We start from the raw sequence: 16,194 nt of genomic DNA, 5'->3' as shown, positions 1-16,194 counted from the left end.
CACTTATTTCTTTCTACAACAAAAAGTTCTACTTGACCACGGTGGGTGTCATCTGAAACCCTGCCTTCACACCGAAAGGGTTTTGTAACTCATTGTCAGTCAACCAGAGACTTGTCGTGTAAATCGAAAGTTAACAAAAAAGTACAAAGCCATGGAGTTGCAAGAGGCCCCTGCAAAGGCTGAGACAGAGGACAAAGAAAAAATTGCAGAGGAACCGAAGCAGGAGGTCAAAACTGAAGGTGAGAAACAACATCTTTTAAGACTTGAAGAAAAGGCTAATTTTACATGTTATTGGTTATTGTTTGAATTGAGTTTTTCAGTATAGATGGGAAAACCAAGGTTACATTTTTTGCCTGTTAATATAGGTTGACAAATAGGTGTTGCTTCTAAAATTTGTTTGTCTCTATTTTATTATTTAGAGGAAGCAAATCCAGAACATAACTCTAACCTGCTGATTCCAAGTGAAGACATCTACACTGAAACTTTTCATACGGCAAAGCCTCGTCAAGGTACACTTTTACATAAAGTGCATCATGTCTTGAGTTATTAATGTTTGTCTGATAATAACAGGTTTCATTGGGGTTCATATTATAAATGCATCCTCTGGTTAATGTGCAATTGAAACACCCTGACAGCTTGTACCAACACGTCTCCCAGTCTGAGTGTCTGACAGCTTCAGTGAAAAACCCGAAGGTTCTTCACTGTGAATAGTTTATTAATGGAAAATTGGTGGTTCTTGGAAATACGGTTCTTAGATTTCTGCAGTTTTAAGAAAACAGGAACTAACTTTGGGTGTAACAAGGAGTGCTTACAGTAATTAGGAGATTATTAAAGTTTATAATTTACAATGAAATTACAAATCAAAACTTTTTGGATAAGAAAATTAATAAACGGTGTCAGATTTAAGATTTGTTTTTTTTAGCAGCAATAAAGAATTCCATGTAAAGTGCAGCAAATGTTTATCAATTTTCTGCTGTTTAATGTACAGGTCTACAAGAATGATCTACAACATTTTTAATATTTTAATCACATGATAACAATATGAATACAGGTTTGATGTTTATTGCCATTTTTTCTAATAGGATTTTTTAAAAACTGTTTGTTAAATTGGATTTAAGTTAAATATTTTTACCTTAATACAGTACTTCCTCTAAAAAAGTAATTTGATTTATTCCACACACACAAAAAAAGATGCCAAAACAAGTTTTTTAAATGAGATTTTTTAAATAAAAATGCTTGAAAGAGTTACGTCTACCTCTAAGCCTGCAGCTAGTTTTTAAAATTTTTAAAAAAGCATTTGTGATCATTTGAAGTGAGCCTGTCACGTGGCTTTGGTTCAGTATGGATGAACTTCTTTGAAGAATTACTAGAGTTTAGGCATGCTGGAGGGAAATTTAGCATAATAAAGGACAAAAAAATCTTGGCCAGACATTCCCCTTTGTTGTTTTTTGGGTTAAGAAGAACATTTATTGTCCTATTATCAATGACAAGTGATCAAATATTGTGGCTGCAAACAACCCATAGACCATTATTGGACCACCACCATTATTTATTTAACTTTTGTAATGTCAGTCATATGAATATAGTTTTATAACAAATGTAAAACAGAAAATAAAGTATATTGACATTGATATTTTAAATTATATTTAGCTTGTCATGTGTCCATCTCAAAAACATCTACAAGATTTTTTTTTCTTTTTGTAATTCGATCACAGAATTCACATGCTAGTGGATAAGTCAAAATATTAGTAAACCAGTTTCTTAAATTTTATCTATAAAGGTTACTAAATTTACCATACCAGAGTTACAAAAATGTTTTTTGAAAGAAAAAGAAAAAGGTTTCTTAGAAAGTGTGTTGCTAGCAGTTTTATAGACTTACTTGAGTATTGTGGTTACCAAAATTCTTCTCTAAAACAGTATTGCTTTAACTCTAGTGCTTTAATTCCTTTTTGCTTTGAGGTTTTGTCTTTTCCTTAATGATAAAGGTTACATTTAGTGGTCTTTACTAAACCCTATTTGTCCATTTCACACATTAAAAAAAGGGAAGCACACATTTTTCTAATATTTTGACCACATACTAAAGTCATGTAGGGACACAGAAAAATCTACAGATTTTGGTCACTTTCTGCAAATTTCTTTTTGTTTTTTTATTGCTGTAAACAGCTATTACCATGCTTGATTTTCTTCCAGATTATACTTTCCTACATGTAAATAGTTGTTTTGAATCAATATGTTGACAATATGTATGTCCTGCATGTTGTGTCTCTGCAAATATTGATCTGATGAAAGCAAACATTGGAAAAGATGCAAGCTGTTGTTTTATTATAGCATGCATCTGTCTGCAACAAGTGTTCCATTTCAGTCTCCTTCACTCAAAAAGATTGGGACAGAATTGTTTAATAGTTTTTAATTTGCAGACTTAACCCGTGTCTTCCTCCTCAGAGCTGCCAGGAAGTGCACGCCTGTACTGTGCGATCATCTGCCTGTCAGTAATCTGCCTCATCCTTTTCTTGGCCGTTGTCATACTTGGTGTGAAACGTAAGTATTCTCAGCCATGGACCTCTCTAACACCAATAACACCTTTCTACACTGCCATCAGAATTGTATGTCAGAGTCAGTAGTGGGTATTTCCACCATTTGCCATCGTGACAGCAATGTCAGGTGCTTCCCACTAGACCAGGGGTCGGCAACCTTTTTTACTCAAAGAGCCATTTGTGACCGCCCCTAATGAAAAGAAAGCCAAGAACTGCAGAGCTGATAGCAGGAAGAGAAATGTGGGGCGGCTTTAATAAACACTCTGGTTGTTGAGAGTGGTCTTCTGCCGGGGACATGATGTGCAGCGGGGCAGAAAGAGACTTTCTGATGACAGAGAGTTTGCTCTCAGTGAATTTAAACACGCGTCTGCAGTGACGTATGTGTCAGAGGATGTCCGATTGGCCATTCTGCATGTCAATTAAGTCCCGTACTTTTCGGTGAGGATTTTGATGGGCTGGTGGATTTTTAAGAAGTACTTTCTTTTTTTTTTTAAAATCTTCTCTGTCCCGCGATCTACCCTCTTGTCCTTGAAGATCGACCGGTCGATCGCGATCGACGCAATGAGCACCCCTGCTCTGAAACATACATCAATGCACATGCGTGTTTAAAAACACTAAGCGCAAACTCTCTGTCATCAGAAAGTTGCTCTCTGCCCCGCGGCATGTCAAATTCCCGGCAGAAGACCACTCCGGACAACCAAAGTGTTTATTGTAGCCGCTCCGCGTGTCTCCTCCTGCTATCAGCTCTGCAGTTCTCGCCCGATAAATACGAGCTCATTAAGGAAGCTGTTTTTTTTTTAACTTGGCACGCGCTTCGTATGGAGCCAGCAGCGCCTTTGAAATGCCATGAAAAATGAACTAAGATAAAATTTAATTTTTATAAAATACTCATTATTTTCCAAAGTCACAGGGAGCCACAACAGAAGGATGAAAGAGCCACATGTGGCTCCGGAGCCATGGGTTGCCGACCCCTGCACTAGACTCATGATTTTGTTCTGAGGCAATGCGTTCTACTACTCCACAAGTGCTTCATGCAGTTCTGCCAAGGTGGAGTATGATCATCTAGTCTCTGCTTCAGCACGCTCCAAACATACTCTATGGGGTTCAGGTCAGGGGACATTGCTGGCCAGTCTATGTGAGACACCTCCACTTCCTTAAGTTGAGCTCTAACAAACCTGTCACCATGTGGTGAAGCATTACCATCCATGAACACAACGTTGAGGGTGTGCTGGTGGATCATGATGTCTCTGAGGTAAGAACTGGGCCATCTTCAATAACCAAATTGGATTTGCGATCATAGGTGATGCCTGCCCAGACCGTTGCACCTCCTCGACCAAAGTGAACTATGGAGACCATGTTGACCACGGCGTATCGCTCACCGCGCCTTCTCCAGCCACGCTGACGACCAAAATTTCTGTGCAGGGTGAGCCCACACTCATCAGTGAACAGGATGGTAGATCAGTGCTGCATCGTCCAGGTCACATGGTCTTGTCCCCACTGCAATCGTTGACGGCGGTGACTTGGTGTCAGTGAAATTACCAGCAGCAGTCGTCTGGTATTCAAGTCAAAGCTGTGGAATCGGTTGGGAATGGTTTGTCTGGAAACTTTAGTACTCCTCACAGCTGGTAAACAGGCCTTCGTAAAAAGCCACACTCACACAAACTCTGCCAGTAGTTCTGTGTCTTTATACAAGTCCGCTGATGACATGCAACCTGCAACATTTCATTGCCCACTACCAAACCAAATGTGTGATATAGCCAGGTAGGTAGGGCGGCTTGAAATGACTCACATTGATGCTACAAACATTGAAACGGTTTTACTTTTAGAATTTTTTGGTTTTGGTCCCAACAAGTAAGGGACAATGAGACCATGATGTTGAAAGTCAGTGTGTCTATAACTCGGATACAATTGCCTCCAGATCCCAAAAATCTGCAGAATGAAACAAACGACATCCACTGGATCAAAATATCAAAATGAAGGGTACACTGTTAAATTGAATTGCAGTATTCATTTGTTTTCAAAGTGTTGCGGTAAACTGAGGGACCTGTTTGGTCTTGCTGATCTGCTCCACTTGCACTTACCACACCAGGTGGAAGCAATTGAGATAACAAGCAAAGCAGCTGATTGTAGTCAGTAGGAGCATATAAAAGTGCTTAGAAACATTGGACCAGAAAGAGAAGCAGAAGCTTTGTATTGTTCTGTGAGAAAACATCTTGCCTGTGAAGATACAGCTGATAAGAATCAGCCATTTATTTTTGCTGTAGTAGTGAAGAATTATTTAATTGACTACATTAATCTGCTCTTTATATTTATACTTTGAAAATTGTATTAATTGTGGTAATTTTTATGGTAATCACCAGATTTTCACTTGTGTTTGAAGGTTTTTCACCTGGTTGTTCACATGACTTAAAAATGAATAGAAAAGAAAAGAAAATGTGAATGGAATCCTGCTTCATCTTTCTAAAACAAGGTAGAATCCCTTTCAAGTGCAGGGGATGCAAACAATTCTGGAGCACTTAACAAAGTTTTCTTCAAAGTTTTTGCAAAAAGGTAAAGATAAAGAAGATGAAGATATCAAATCCATCAAAATGAAGTATTTTAAAATGATATATCAACAATCAACAATCAACTCTTGGTTGGGAATCCCTTAGCCTTAATTCCTTGATGCACTGTGGCATTGATGCAATTAATTTGTGGCATTGTGTGGGTGTCATGGAAGCCTAGATTTTACTGTTACCACACATGAGAATCATACGTTCCACTTTCATGGGGTGGCCTTGTTATCACAAAGGGAACTGCAAGACACACCTGTGCTCTTCTTAAGATGCAGCCCCTGCAACCCTTTAGGTCCTCGGACAACCCAAAAACCCACAAGAAAATCTGCTTCCAGCTGCAGAGCTGCAGCATGAAGGCTTTTTGACTTTTCTTCTCTTTAAATTTCCAGTCCAAGCTAAGTCCACAGTCCACTCTGGGGAAGAGAAAGCCACAAAAAACAGAGAAGGTCCGTCTATGGAGAAGCTCTGCATGGAGCACTTCAGAAAAACGTGTAAGTGAGAAGTCTCAAAAATAATTAAAATTCTGTGCAAACTATTCTCACAACATTTATTATTTTTCAGTACCTGCAATTTTACAGTTCTGATTTCAAAGGCTGATATTTTCTAAAATACAACATGCTTTAAAAAAGTATTTGTGTAATTTATGTATTGTACAAAAACTCTAGACGTTGTGATCATATTTAGAATTTGATAAGTTTAGGCAAGGAAAGGTAAATGTGCCAAAATGTGAAAATCCATTTGTATTGATGTAAAAATAGGGCAAGTGAAAACGTTGTTAAACATATTTTCTTTTAAATCAATATAGTAAACATAATGATATACAGTTGTAAAACCTTTACTTGTTTCTAACTTTCTAACACAGCTGACTCTGGAGAAGAAGAGACTGAAAATAACAGTAAAGGTCTGTCTACAGTCAGGACGACGCTGTGCTCGGAGCACTTGAAAAGGATTTGTAAGTGAGAAACTTCAAAAAAGATGAATACTGTGAGCAAACTATTCTCACAATATTAATAATTTTCGCAGTTTCTGTAATTTTACAGTTCTAATTTGAAAGACTCTAAAATTTTCTAAAATCCAAGAAACCATATCTGTACCTTTTGTGGCCACATTTGAAAATCGATCTATATTCATGCAAACATAGAACAAGTGTAAAAGAGTTAATACATATTAATTATAATTTAGATAGATAGATAGATAGATAGATAGATAGATAGATAGATAGATAGATAGATAGATAGATAGATAGATAGATACTGTCTACTTGAATGTTTCACAGTTTCATTGTGATTTTGCAGTTTTGCTTTTACTATGTGTTCTTTTCTGTGAAGGACTTTGAATTGCGCTACAATTGTGCTACACAAATGAACCTGCTTTGCCTTTTACTACATTGGTTCTCTTTTTACTTGCAGGTGCGGGGACTAAGAAGTGTCTCTATAAATGGTTCACATTTCACAACTCCTGTTTCATTCTGTCCACACTCAGACTGTCATGGGATCAAAGTCAATCAAATTGCACCTCAATCTGTGGATCTTTGGCTGTTATTAACAGCCAGGAAATTCAGGTAAATCTGATGTCTTGCAATACAATGGTACAATACGTAATATGTAGATAATGTTAGATTGACCCACAAACGTAAATATCTTAACTTTATCTCCTAGAATTTTCTGACAGAGAAAGGGAAGTTGATGTACTGGATTGGACTTAGACGATATCAATCTGCATGGAAATGGGTCGACAACACGATGCTTGAAAGGAGGTAAATAAAAATAGCAAAGAACTTGTGCACAGGCTGATCCAGTTATACGGTTTCACATGGTAATGTTTTATGAACCAGTTTTAGGTGACATGAAAGTTTTTCAATACACTTTTCACTGCACTTGTCCTGTTGCTTTTTACAGCTTTTTCATTCTCTTCATGTCATCTAAGCAACATTTCATCTGCTACTCTTCTGTCACTTGTTGTTTTTTGCCTTTAAAACATTCTTCTTTTTTAACTTCTATTCTCATTTACTCGTAAACCTTGGCCACACTGTACTGATTAGAAATGCTGCAGATTCTTCCCGTAGTTACTCAATTCATTCTTTTTAATTAATTCGGCATTGATTTAAATTGTCCTGATTAAGAAAAGAAGAGAAAAATGTCCCCCAAAATTATAGTTTAAAGGTCAAACAAGTTTATCATTTTGTTTTTGCAGTTACTGGACAAGCAGCCCAGGAAATGGAGACTGTGGTTTGCTCAGGAGTGGTGGTTCACCAGAGAGCAACTGGCTTAAAGCGGCCTGCAATAGCGTCGCTTACTTTATCTGTCAGCTGAAGTACTAATGTCACACGCATTTTATATTTAAAAATATTCTCATTTAGAAGATTCAGGAAAGAGGAACAAAAGAGCTTTTTATTTTTTTTATCAAGCACATTTACTCTTCATACTTCAGTCTTTTGTTATGTGAACTGTAAGCTTAATTTAAGACCCAGCACTCCTTCAAACTGTTTGATTCTGTTTAAAAAAAGTGAAGCAGGTAAAGTTGGTTTTAAGTTTTACTCTCAGCTGTAAAATAAGTTTAATCTACAATCTATCTCATATATTTGTACAATTTAATTTATTGCTACAAAAATAAGACACTTGACAAGATTTTCAGGCAAAAACTCTGCAAAGCATCAGAATCTGTTATTTTAATGGTCATTTTTCTGTGTCTAAATCTAATAAAGTTTTTTGTACTGGAGATTTTTTATATGTATATGTATTAAAGCAAAACAACAATCTCATGTGAAAATTAGACCTATCGATAGAAGATTATTGTCACACTTTAAAGCGTGAGGTGTATTAATGGTCAGAAAGTCTCATTCTTGCTGCCTCGCATCAGCAATAAACTGTTAGCCAAAAAGTAGGGGCCCTATGAGGTGTTGAGGAGGATGGGGCCGGTGTCTTACAAATTGGCTCACCCAGACAAGTGGAAGCATCCCAAGTGTACCACGTCAACCAAATTCAGTTCCCTGTTTTGATGCCTATCCTATGCTCCACATGGATAACCTGGCAGAGTGTGTTGGGACTACCAAATACATAAAAATGATGGACTTTTGCAAAGGGTATTGGCAGATTCCCCTGGATGAGACACCAAGGCAGTACACAACTTTCACCTTGTCAGGACTGTACAAGTTTACGGCAATGCTGTTTGAACTGCATGGAACCTCAGCAACGTTTTAATGATTTATGGATACTGTTTTCAGTGGTTTTAATTCCTTTAGTGCAGCCTATTTGAAAATGTTGGTCATAAAACTGCCAATGCCAAATGGTCTTACCAAGAATTCCTATTTTAAGTCAATAAAATCTAGTTGTTTTTTTAAACATATTGTTACTATTGAAAAGCCTTCTTGATAAGATTATTTGTCTTGCAAGACAGAAAGTAAAAATTTTTTTCTTGAAATGAGTGTCTTATAATTTTTTTAAGATTAAGTTTTTGTGATTAATAATGTGTAATTTATTCCAGACAGAAAGGAACTTGTAAAGCACTGGTATTTGAATACTAGAGGAGAGAGAAATGGCTTAAAAAACACATTTGATATTTTGTTAAAAGATTTTCTTAATGAATTCTACTGGAATGTCAACATTTGTTTGAGAATGTGATTTTTTTTATTTATTTACAATAAACGTGTTCCTCTGAAGCCAGCTCATTAACATTGTTTGAACAGTTCATATGTGGTTTAAGGGAAGGCATGAATCCAAAATAATGTCTGTAGGGAAGTTTTCTTTTCTTTATTCTGTCCATTAGTCACTTCAGATTGGAGACTTAAAGAACCTATATCATGTTATTCTTAAGCCTGTTATAGTAAACAACATCCATGTATGTGATAATATATTACCTTTTATACAAAAAAAACACATTTCTTATTAAATATTAGTTATTTTCCTGAGTTTTTTTCCAACCCGGAAGTAAGATGCTTGGATGTTAAGATGCTTTTGCTCCTTGTGGTGCCGCTCTCAATAGCTGGCCTTGGCAGCGTGTCTGCGTTGAAAATTGTTCCCTTGCTGTGCTTTCCTGGTGATGATTGCACAACTCTTCAGGATGTGCATAGAGGGAAATGAGTTCTCACGACAAGCATTTTTTGTTTGAAAACTTTTACACTCCGAGCAATTGAGTACCGAACAACAGACTTACAATATTTGCTATGGGGAAGCACTAATTCGAGTTTGCAGTTGCAGTTTTTCTCACAGTGAGGTGGATTTTACTAACAAGCAGTTCTGAAGATCCCACTTCTGATACCATTTGTCATGCGGTGCTTCCCTGGCGATTGCGCAGCCCTTCAGGTGTGTGTGTGTGTGTGTGTGTGTGTGTGTGTGTGTGTGTGTGTGTGTGTGTGTGTGTGTGTGTGTGTGTGTGTGTGTGTGTGTGTGTGTGTGTGTGTGTGTGTGTGGGGGGGTTCAATTAACTTGATCAAAAATTGGTTGTGTTGGGCCCAAAATGCACAAGATCACCCTTTGTGGCAGAAACTAGAACATTTAACAATTACACTTAATTATGACAAAACCCATGGCAGCAGAAAAATAAAATAAACAAAAAAGACAAAGCAGAACAGACGACCCAACAAGGACGTACTGACAACCAGACACTTCAATAGACTGAGGGAAATTACCCGAAATGAAGACAGCTGTGGATCATGATAGACCTGAAACTGGTGTGACTGACGAAGGATATCTCACAACGTGACCAAAACAACTTGAAAACCAAAAACAACCACAGAAACGTTTTCTCTGTCTTCAGCAGGTGAGTACTGTCACAGTAACTTGCTTCACAATATGTTCAACAAGCAGATAATCTAGAAGTGAGTGCCAGGTGTCGCTTCTTAAAATCTGTTTGTGTCAATTTTAACCTTTAGGGGAAGCAGATCCAGAGCATTACTGTAGCCTGTTGAGTCCATGTGAAGAAGTCTACACTGAAGCTTATCAAAATGCAAAGTCTTGTCACGGTACAATTTTTATTTTCATATTCAAATGTAATTATCATATACATAGTACATATTGACAGCAATATGAATCTGCGATTAAAGAGTATGTAGTCTATTGCCATGTTTTCAATTTTTCTTTTTTGTAGTTAAAAAGGTTTGCTTTATTTACTAATGCTGCTAAATCAAATTAAAGTTTTGAAGACATATTTTAACTTGATACTCTGTGCAAACTTGTTAGCCATAACAAAGACAGATTATTTAACCCTTTAACAAAGTGTAAATCACACAAACAAATCACAAAAACGCAAAGAAATTTGTGTTTCTGTGAAATTTTTTGGGAAACAAAAAAGTAATTTCCAGAAATCAAAATGAAATTTAACATTTTATTTTAATCACATCACATCTTAATGAATTCACATCACGTCTGAGCCTCGGGGTGTTCGTGTCCCTTTGGTTCTGGTCCTTGCCCTCTAGCGCTGGCTCAAAATTCCAAAAGTGGGGGATCTAGGTTGGCTCATGTCTGCTACGCTTGTGGCGGAGCCCCATTTATTTTGGGCTTCCGCCACTATGGCGGGTGTGAGTGGCACCTGCCTTGCTCTCTACTGGACGTCCCAAGGGCGAGCAGGTGGTTGCCTAGAACGTGGGGTGGGTCTTCCTTGTGCGGCCGTGGTTAGCGTTAGGACTCCTGTGTTGGCTCAGGACTCGCGGGTGGTGGTAGGCTCTCCAGCAGATGGCGCGGGAGGGCTATTCTTCTGGCTGGGCTGGAGCTTGCATTCTCTGTCCTCCTGTGCCTCCCTGCTCTCTAGTGTTGGGGGCCCATGTGGCGGTTCTGCCGGTCCTGTTCTAGGTGGCTGAAGTGGGGTGACTGGTTGGTGAAATTACTTGACCGGCTATACCATGTAGGTGTCTGGAGGCCCTGATTACCATTGCTGCTACACCTTTGGCAGGGTTCTTGGTGTGGGGGTGACCAGGCACTGCCCCTCTTTCTACTTTCCATCATCCACCACAATAGAACACAAACACTCAACTGAGCACAGGTGTCGGCTCAACTTTGCACAAATAGCTGTAGCTGTATTGTGTACAAAGTGTTACCTGTACATGTTGTCCAGAATCAGAGTTTTGCCTCCCCTGCTGGTCACCAATTCTGCTCCGACTCCGATTGCCTGCTGCCTGCCTCAACCCATGGCTGAACCTCGATGACCGAAGCCTGAAATGAACCTGCTTTGCCTTTTTACTACATTGGATTTCTTTTTATTTGCAGGTGCTGTGACTGAGCATTGTGACTTTGGTTCACATTTCACAACTACTGTTTCTTTCTGTGCACATTCAAGCTGTGATGGGATCAAAGTCGATCAGAATGCGCCTCAATCTGTGGATCTTTGGCTGTTATTACCAGCCAGGATGTTCAGGTAAATCTGATATTTGTTTTCTTCCTCTTATGTAACCTATTATTTTATGGAAGCAATTCTGTAGCATTAATAAAAAGCAAAGTCAAAACCAGAAATGCTTTTTCATTTTCAAAATGAAGCTGCATTTTTTGACTCAAAAATAAAATGAAAAAGCAATCCACCAAAATGCTTTTTCTTTTCCTTCCTCAACAAAGCTTATTCTGTCACTTAATTAAAATTAAAATTAAAATGGTATTTGACATTTCATTTTCAAGACGTTCCATGGTAAATGTGTAGCATAATTCATTTAGAAATGTTTAATTTGACGTTTAAAATAGATTAATAGAAATGCTTTTTAATTTTCAAAATGAAGCTGCATTTTTTGACTCAAAATTTAAAAGAAAAAGCAATATACCAAAGTGCTTTATCATTTTATACTTCAACACAGCTTTTTCTGTCACTTAATTAAAATGATAAATAAAATGGTATTTGACATTTCATTTTCAAAAAGGTCCCTGGTAAATGTGTAGCAAAATTCATTTAGAAATGTCTAATTTGACAATTAAAATGGATTAATAGAAATGCTTTTTAATTTTCACAATGAAGCTGCATGAAATGACTCAAAATTCAAATGAAAAAGCAATATTTCAAAATGCTTTTTCATTTTATACTTAAAACCGCTTATTCTGTGTCATAATTAAAACGAAAATGCAAAGAGGGGATTGCATTTGCATTTTAACATCCACCCTGGGAAACTTGTAGCAATATTCATTTCGAAAAAGCATTAGCAGAGGGGAGGCGGGGCGATGACGTCACTGCTTTCTCTGTGTGTCCGGCTGCTGACTGACGCACACACGCGCACCAGGAGCAGACTGTGTTAGCAGCAGAGACGAGGGTTTTGTGATGGTTGTGAACTTCTGATGAGTTTCCACAGCTTCTAAGGACTACATAGCTGCATGTCCGCCTTCTGCGGTCCTCCTCCTGACGCACCGCGGACGGGCTTTTGTTCTTCGGACCGCCAGCTGCCTTCGCACAGCGGAGCGCGAAGCTCCCGATGATCGCTGAAGGCGGAAATGCTGCTACGATCTGAGAAACCATCATATGAATTTGTGTTTTCAGTGGTGTCCAGAACAAAATAAAGACTGATGCAATTCCCACATATTTACACATTTATTTGCAGCTTCGCGCTGAATTTGCTGTTTGATGACAGCTGGAGCTCCATCAACAGATCAACAGATAGCAGATTTCTTTCTCCATGCTAAACGTTGCTGGTTGGACCAAAAATACTCATTCAGCGCGAAGCTGCAGGAGGCTATCTTCATAATGTGCTTTTATTACTGTCATGATTATTATTAAGGGCCTGCTTTGCTCAATCATATGTTTTTAAATCCGTGCGGTCAGACGACGCTGAAGAAGTTGGGTTGCGATTCACAGCTTCTGATTCGCGAGGGAGATAAAGGAACATTCTGCTGCATTTCTCGCATTAAGATCCAGGAATCCAGGTTTGATTTGCAAATGCAATCACTTCTTTGCATTTTCGTTTTAATTATGACACAGAATAAGCGGTTTTAAGTATAAAATGAAAAAGCATTTTGAAATATTGCTTTTTCATTTGAATTTTGAGTCATTTCATGCAGCTTCATTGTGAAAATTAAAAAGCATTTCTATTAATCCATTTTAATTGTCAAATTAGACATTTCTAAATGAATTTTGCTACACATTTACCAGGGACCTTTTTGAAAATGAAATGTCAAATACCATTTTATTTATCATTTTAATTAAGTGACAGAAAAAGCTGTGTTGAAGTATAAAATGATAAAGCACTTTGGTATATTGCTTTTTCTTTTAAATTTTGAGTCAAAAAATGCAGCTTCATTTTGAAAATTAAAAAGCATTTCTATTAATCTATTTTAAACGTCAAATTAAACATTTCTAAATGAATTATGCTACACATTTACCATGGAACGTCTTGAAAATGAAATGTCAAATACCATTTTAATTTTAATTTTAATTAAGTGACAGAATAAGCTTTGTTGAGGAAGGAAAAGAAAAAGCATTTTGGTGGATTGCTTTTTCATTTTATTTTTGAGTCAAAAAATGCAGCTTCATTTTGAAAATGAAAAAGCATTTCTGGTTTTGACTTTGCTTTTTATTAATGCTACAGAATTGCTTCCATATTATTTTGTCAATGTTAAAGTGACCCATAATTTAAATATCTTCTTAAATTTATTTTCTAGAATTTTCTGATAAAGGAAGTAAACTTGATGTTCTGGATCAGACTGAAAAAAGATCAGTCTGCATGGAAATGGGTCAACAACAAGAAGGTTGAAAAGAGGTAAAAACAAAAAACCAATGCACCTGCTGATCCAAACCTTGGCAACACTTTACTAATTAGAAATGTTGCAAAGTTTTCCCCTAGTTGCTATCTTCTTTCAATTTTCCTTCTTCCTTGCTTTGAATGAATTTGTTGCCTGAATTAAATCTTGTTGATTTTGACCAAAAGCAATGAAGTTGCATGCTGAGACACTGAAACTTAGTTTTTCAATACATGTTAAACGATGTCTTGGGCATAGATGACTTCTCTGTTCCTATAGAGTCCTTAACCTGGTTGTTAAGTCTCCTATCCTTTTAGATTTCAGGTATTTATCCATTTCATCCCACCTGATTTTACAGCTTGGGGAGAATAATTTTAAATTTAATCAGAAACTGGTCTGTTAAAGGAAAACCTGAAAGACAGGAGCCTCTTCTTTGTCACAGAAATCTTTGCTTTATAATTTCAGGATCAACAAACAGAAACAGGGAGACAAGTAATAAGAAAAAAAAGTGAAAAGAACACAAAACATTCCAGTTTTCTTTATTAAAAATGACAGGATGGGGGAAAGAGGGAGGAAAGGACTGAGCAGCAGCTATCAGGGTCCACAATGAGTTCTCCAGATCAAGGTGTGTGTATGAAAATGAAAGAAGTGTGAGGAAGTGATAAAACACAGTTGTTTTTTAACCAGAGTAGTTTGTAGTGTGTCACATAATGTAACTATTGTTAAATGCTAAATAAACTCTGTCGATTGTGAATCAAAAGTTGTGATTAAACTGGACTTTTTTGTTCCTTCAATTCCAATGGAGAATCTTAAAACTGCCCTGTGGCATTTTTGAATACTCCGAGGGTTTGCTGTGGCTTGTTTTGAGTTTTCTTTGGTTTTGAAATCACTTACCAGATGAGAACTCTGGCTGTCTGTCCGTCCGTCTGTCCTTTACACTTGTTTGTGGTGTTTTGAATGCGCAGACATTTAGAAACTCCAGAGAGAATCTGTCCTTTCTAAATGGTTGTTGTTTCCTTCCTCTTCTCTGAAAAAGCAGTTACTCTAAATATGACTGGACTGCTTTTTCTCCCTCTGTTTTCTCACTGGGCCACTTGTTTTTCCCTTATCCACCAGCGTGTGCCCTGGCCAGAGGAGGTGCTCGTCTTCTTCGACAACAACTCCTTCTTTCGGCCATATCTGTGGTTAGTGCGTCTGCATAACCGGTGGGTCAGACAAACAAACACCCAACCTCAAAACCCAAAACGCATCGGGGCTTGATTGCTCCAAAGCTGTTTGCGATGTGCACAGAAGCACACCTATCTTGCCCTTATGGAAGTTTTTTGCCCTGAGCTTGCCCCGTTGTTAGAGTTTTTCAAGATGCTTTTCACTGAACTTTAAACTTCACAATGAAGCAAATGTGCAAACTCTGACTTTTTTGGCTTAGCCAGATCTGACAGGATGGAATTAATTTTAATTATTTTTACATACAAGGGCCTTTTTATTGTAATATTTGTTTTTTTCTTTTTGCTATCCATAATTAAAAGGAAAAAAAAACATCAGATATGAATTGGGTTCCCCCTTTATTCTTTCTATGTTTTATTTATATTTATTGCACTTATTACAAAATGTGCACATTGTTTGAAATTAAATCATCCTGATAAAAATAATGTCAATTTTTTTCCAGCTTTGCTGAAAATTTTTTAACTCATGTATATTGATGTGTTACTGGAATAGCAACCAATGAGACAAAGACTGGCTTACCAATCAGGAATGAGCTTGCTGGAGGGCCACACCTGTACCACTTCCAGTGGGCTAGGAAGAATTTAACCAACATTGCATTAGACGTGAGAGTACATACTTTTGTTGAGGCTTCTGAAAACTTGAATAACTTGCACATCCGAAACAAATGACAAAAATCTATACGTAAAATCAACATCATGGTTATTCTAAAGAATGCCTATATTCATCAGAATAACTATTGTTGCTGTGCTACCTTAAGTTATTCAAGTTATAAACTAGCCAATCAGATGCCTCAATGAAGGCATGTGAACAATCATAACGTCTGACAGATTCTCCTGGGCTCGGTTTTTAGTGGTAGGGGGTGTGGTCTTCCAACAAGCTCTCTCCTGATTGCCGAGATCTATTGACTCAAACCGATTCAGGCCAATCACTGCTTCCTAACGATTTCTGGTCCCAACATGGTGACATCCATACTGCATTAAATTGGCGTCTGAAAACACTTCGTTTGGAGCTGGATGTAAACTACTTTTTATGGGTGACGTGACACTCACTCGGTCCAGTTCTCATAATCAGTCAATGAAACCTACCAGCTGCACTCAACCTGAGCGTCGGTCCTCCAATAGTTATTTTTGAATTTATACTATGTATAAATTGCGACATATTCGCCTTCATCTTAAAGTAGAATACTTTGTGTCTTTGTTTATTTATTGATTAAACTTCAGCAGGTGTAACAAAGAAACT

General features: G+C 37.5%; 1 protein-coding gene and 1 long non-coding RNA gene across 2 annotated transcripts; both read left to right on the top strand.

The window, feature by feature from the left end:
• The first annotated feature begins 3 nt into the window (after positions 1-3).
• Positions 4-8,747, top strand: LOC105355978 (uncharacterized). The gene is made up of 9 exons (XM_020710623.3): positions 4-239; positions 420-509; positions 2,443-2,538; positions 3,835-3,957; positions 5,479-5,580; positions 5,952-6,041; positions 6,499-6,650; positions 6,748-6,845; positions 7,283-8,747. Exons 1-9 carry the CDS (start codon positions 152-154, stop codon positions 7,407-7,409), a joined length of 966 nt encoding a protein of 321 aa, XP_020566282.1. The 5' UTR covers positions 4-151; the 3' UTR covers positions 7,410-8,747.
• Positions 8,748-9,714: 967 nt separating this feature from the next.
• LOC144984585 (uncharacterized) lies at positions 9,715-15,067 on the top strand. Its single transcript, XR_013648383.1, has 5 exons — positions 9,715-9,847; positions 9,960-10,049; positions 11,290-11,437; positions 13,654-13,751; positions 14,848-15,067. It is a non-coding gene; the product is annotated as an uncharacterized LOC144984585 (long non-coding RNA).
• Positions 15,068-16,194: the final 1,127 nt, after the last annotated feature.

Source organism: Oryzias latipes, chromosome 16 (genome assembly GCF_053564925.1).
Source record: "Oryzias latipes strain Hd-rR chromosome 16, Olatipes_Hd-rR_3.1".
Lineage (NCBI taxonomy): Eukaryota > Metazoa > Chordata > Actinopteri > Beloniformes > Adrianichthyidae > Oryzias > Oryzias latipes.
This window is presented reverse-complemented; position numbering and strand designations above follow the sequence as displayed.

Coding starts and splice junctions, on each gene's coding strand:
- LOC105355978 (XM_020710623.3), top strand. CDS start 152: ATGGAGTTGCAAGAGGCCCCTGCAAAGGCTGAGACAGAGGACAAAGAA. Junction 240..419: donor GCAGGAGGTCAAAACTGAAG/GTGAGAAACAAC, acceptor TTTATTATTTAG/AGGAAGCAAATCCAGAACAT. Junction 6,042..6,498: donor GGAGCACTTGAAAAGGATTT/GTAAGTGAGAAA, acceptor TTTTACTTGCAG/GTGCGGGGACTAAGAAGTGT.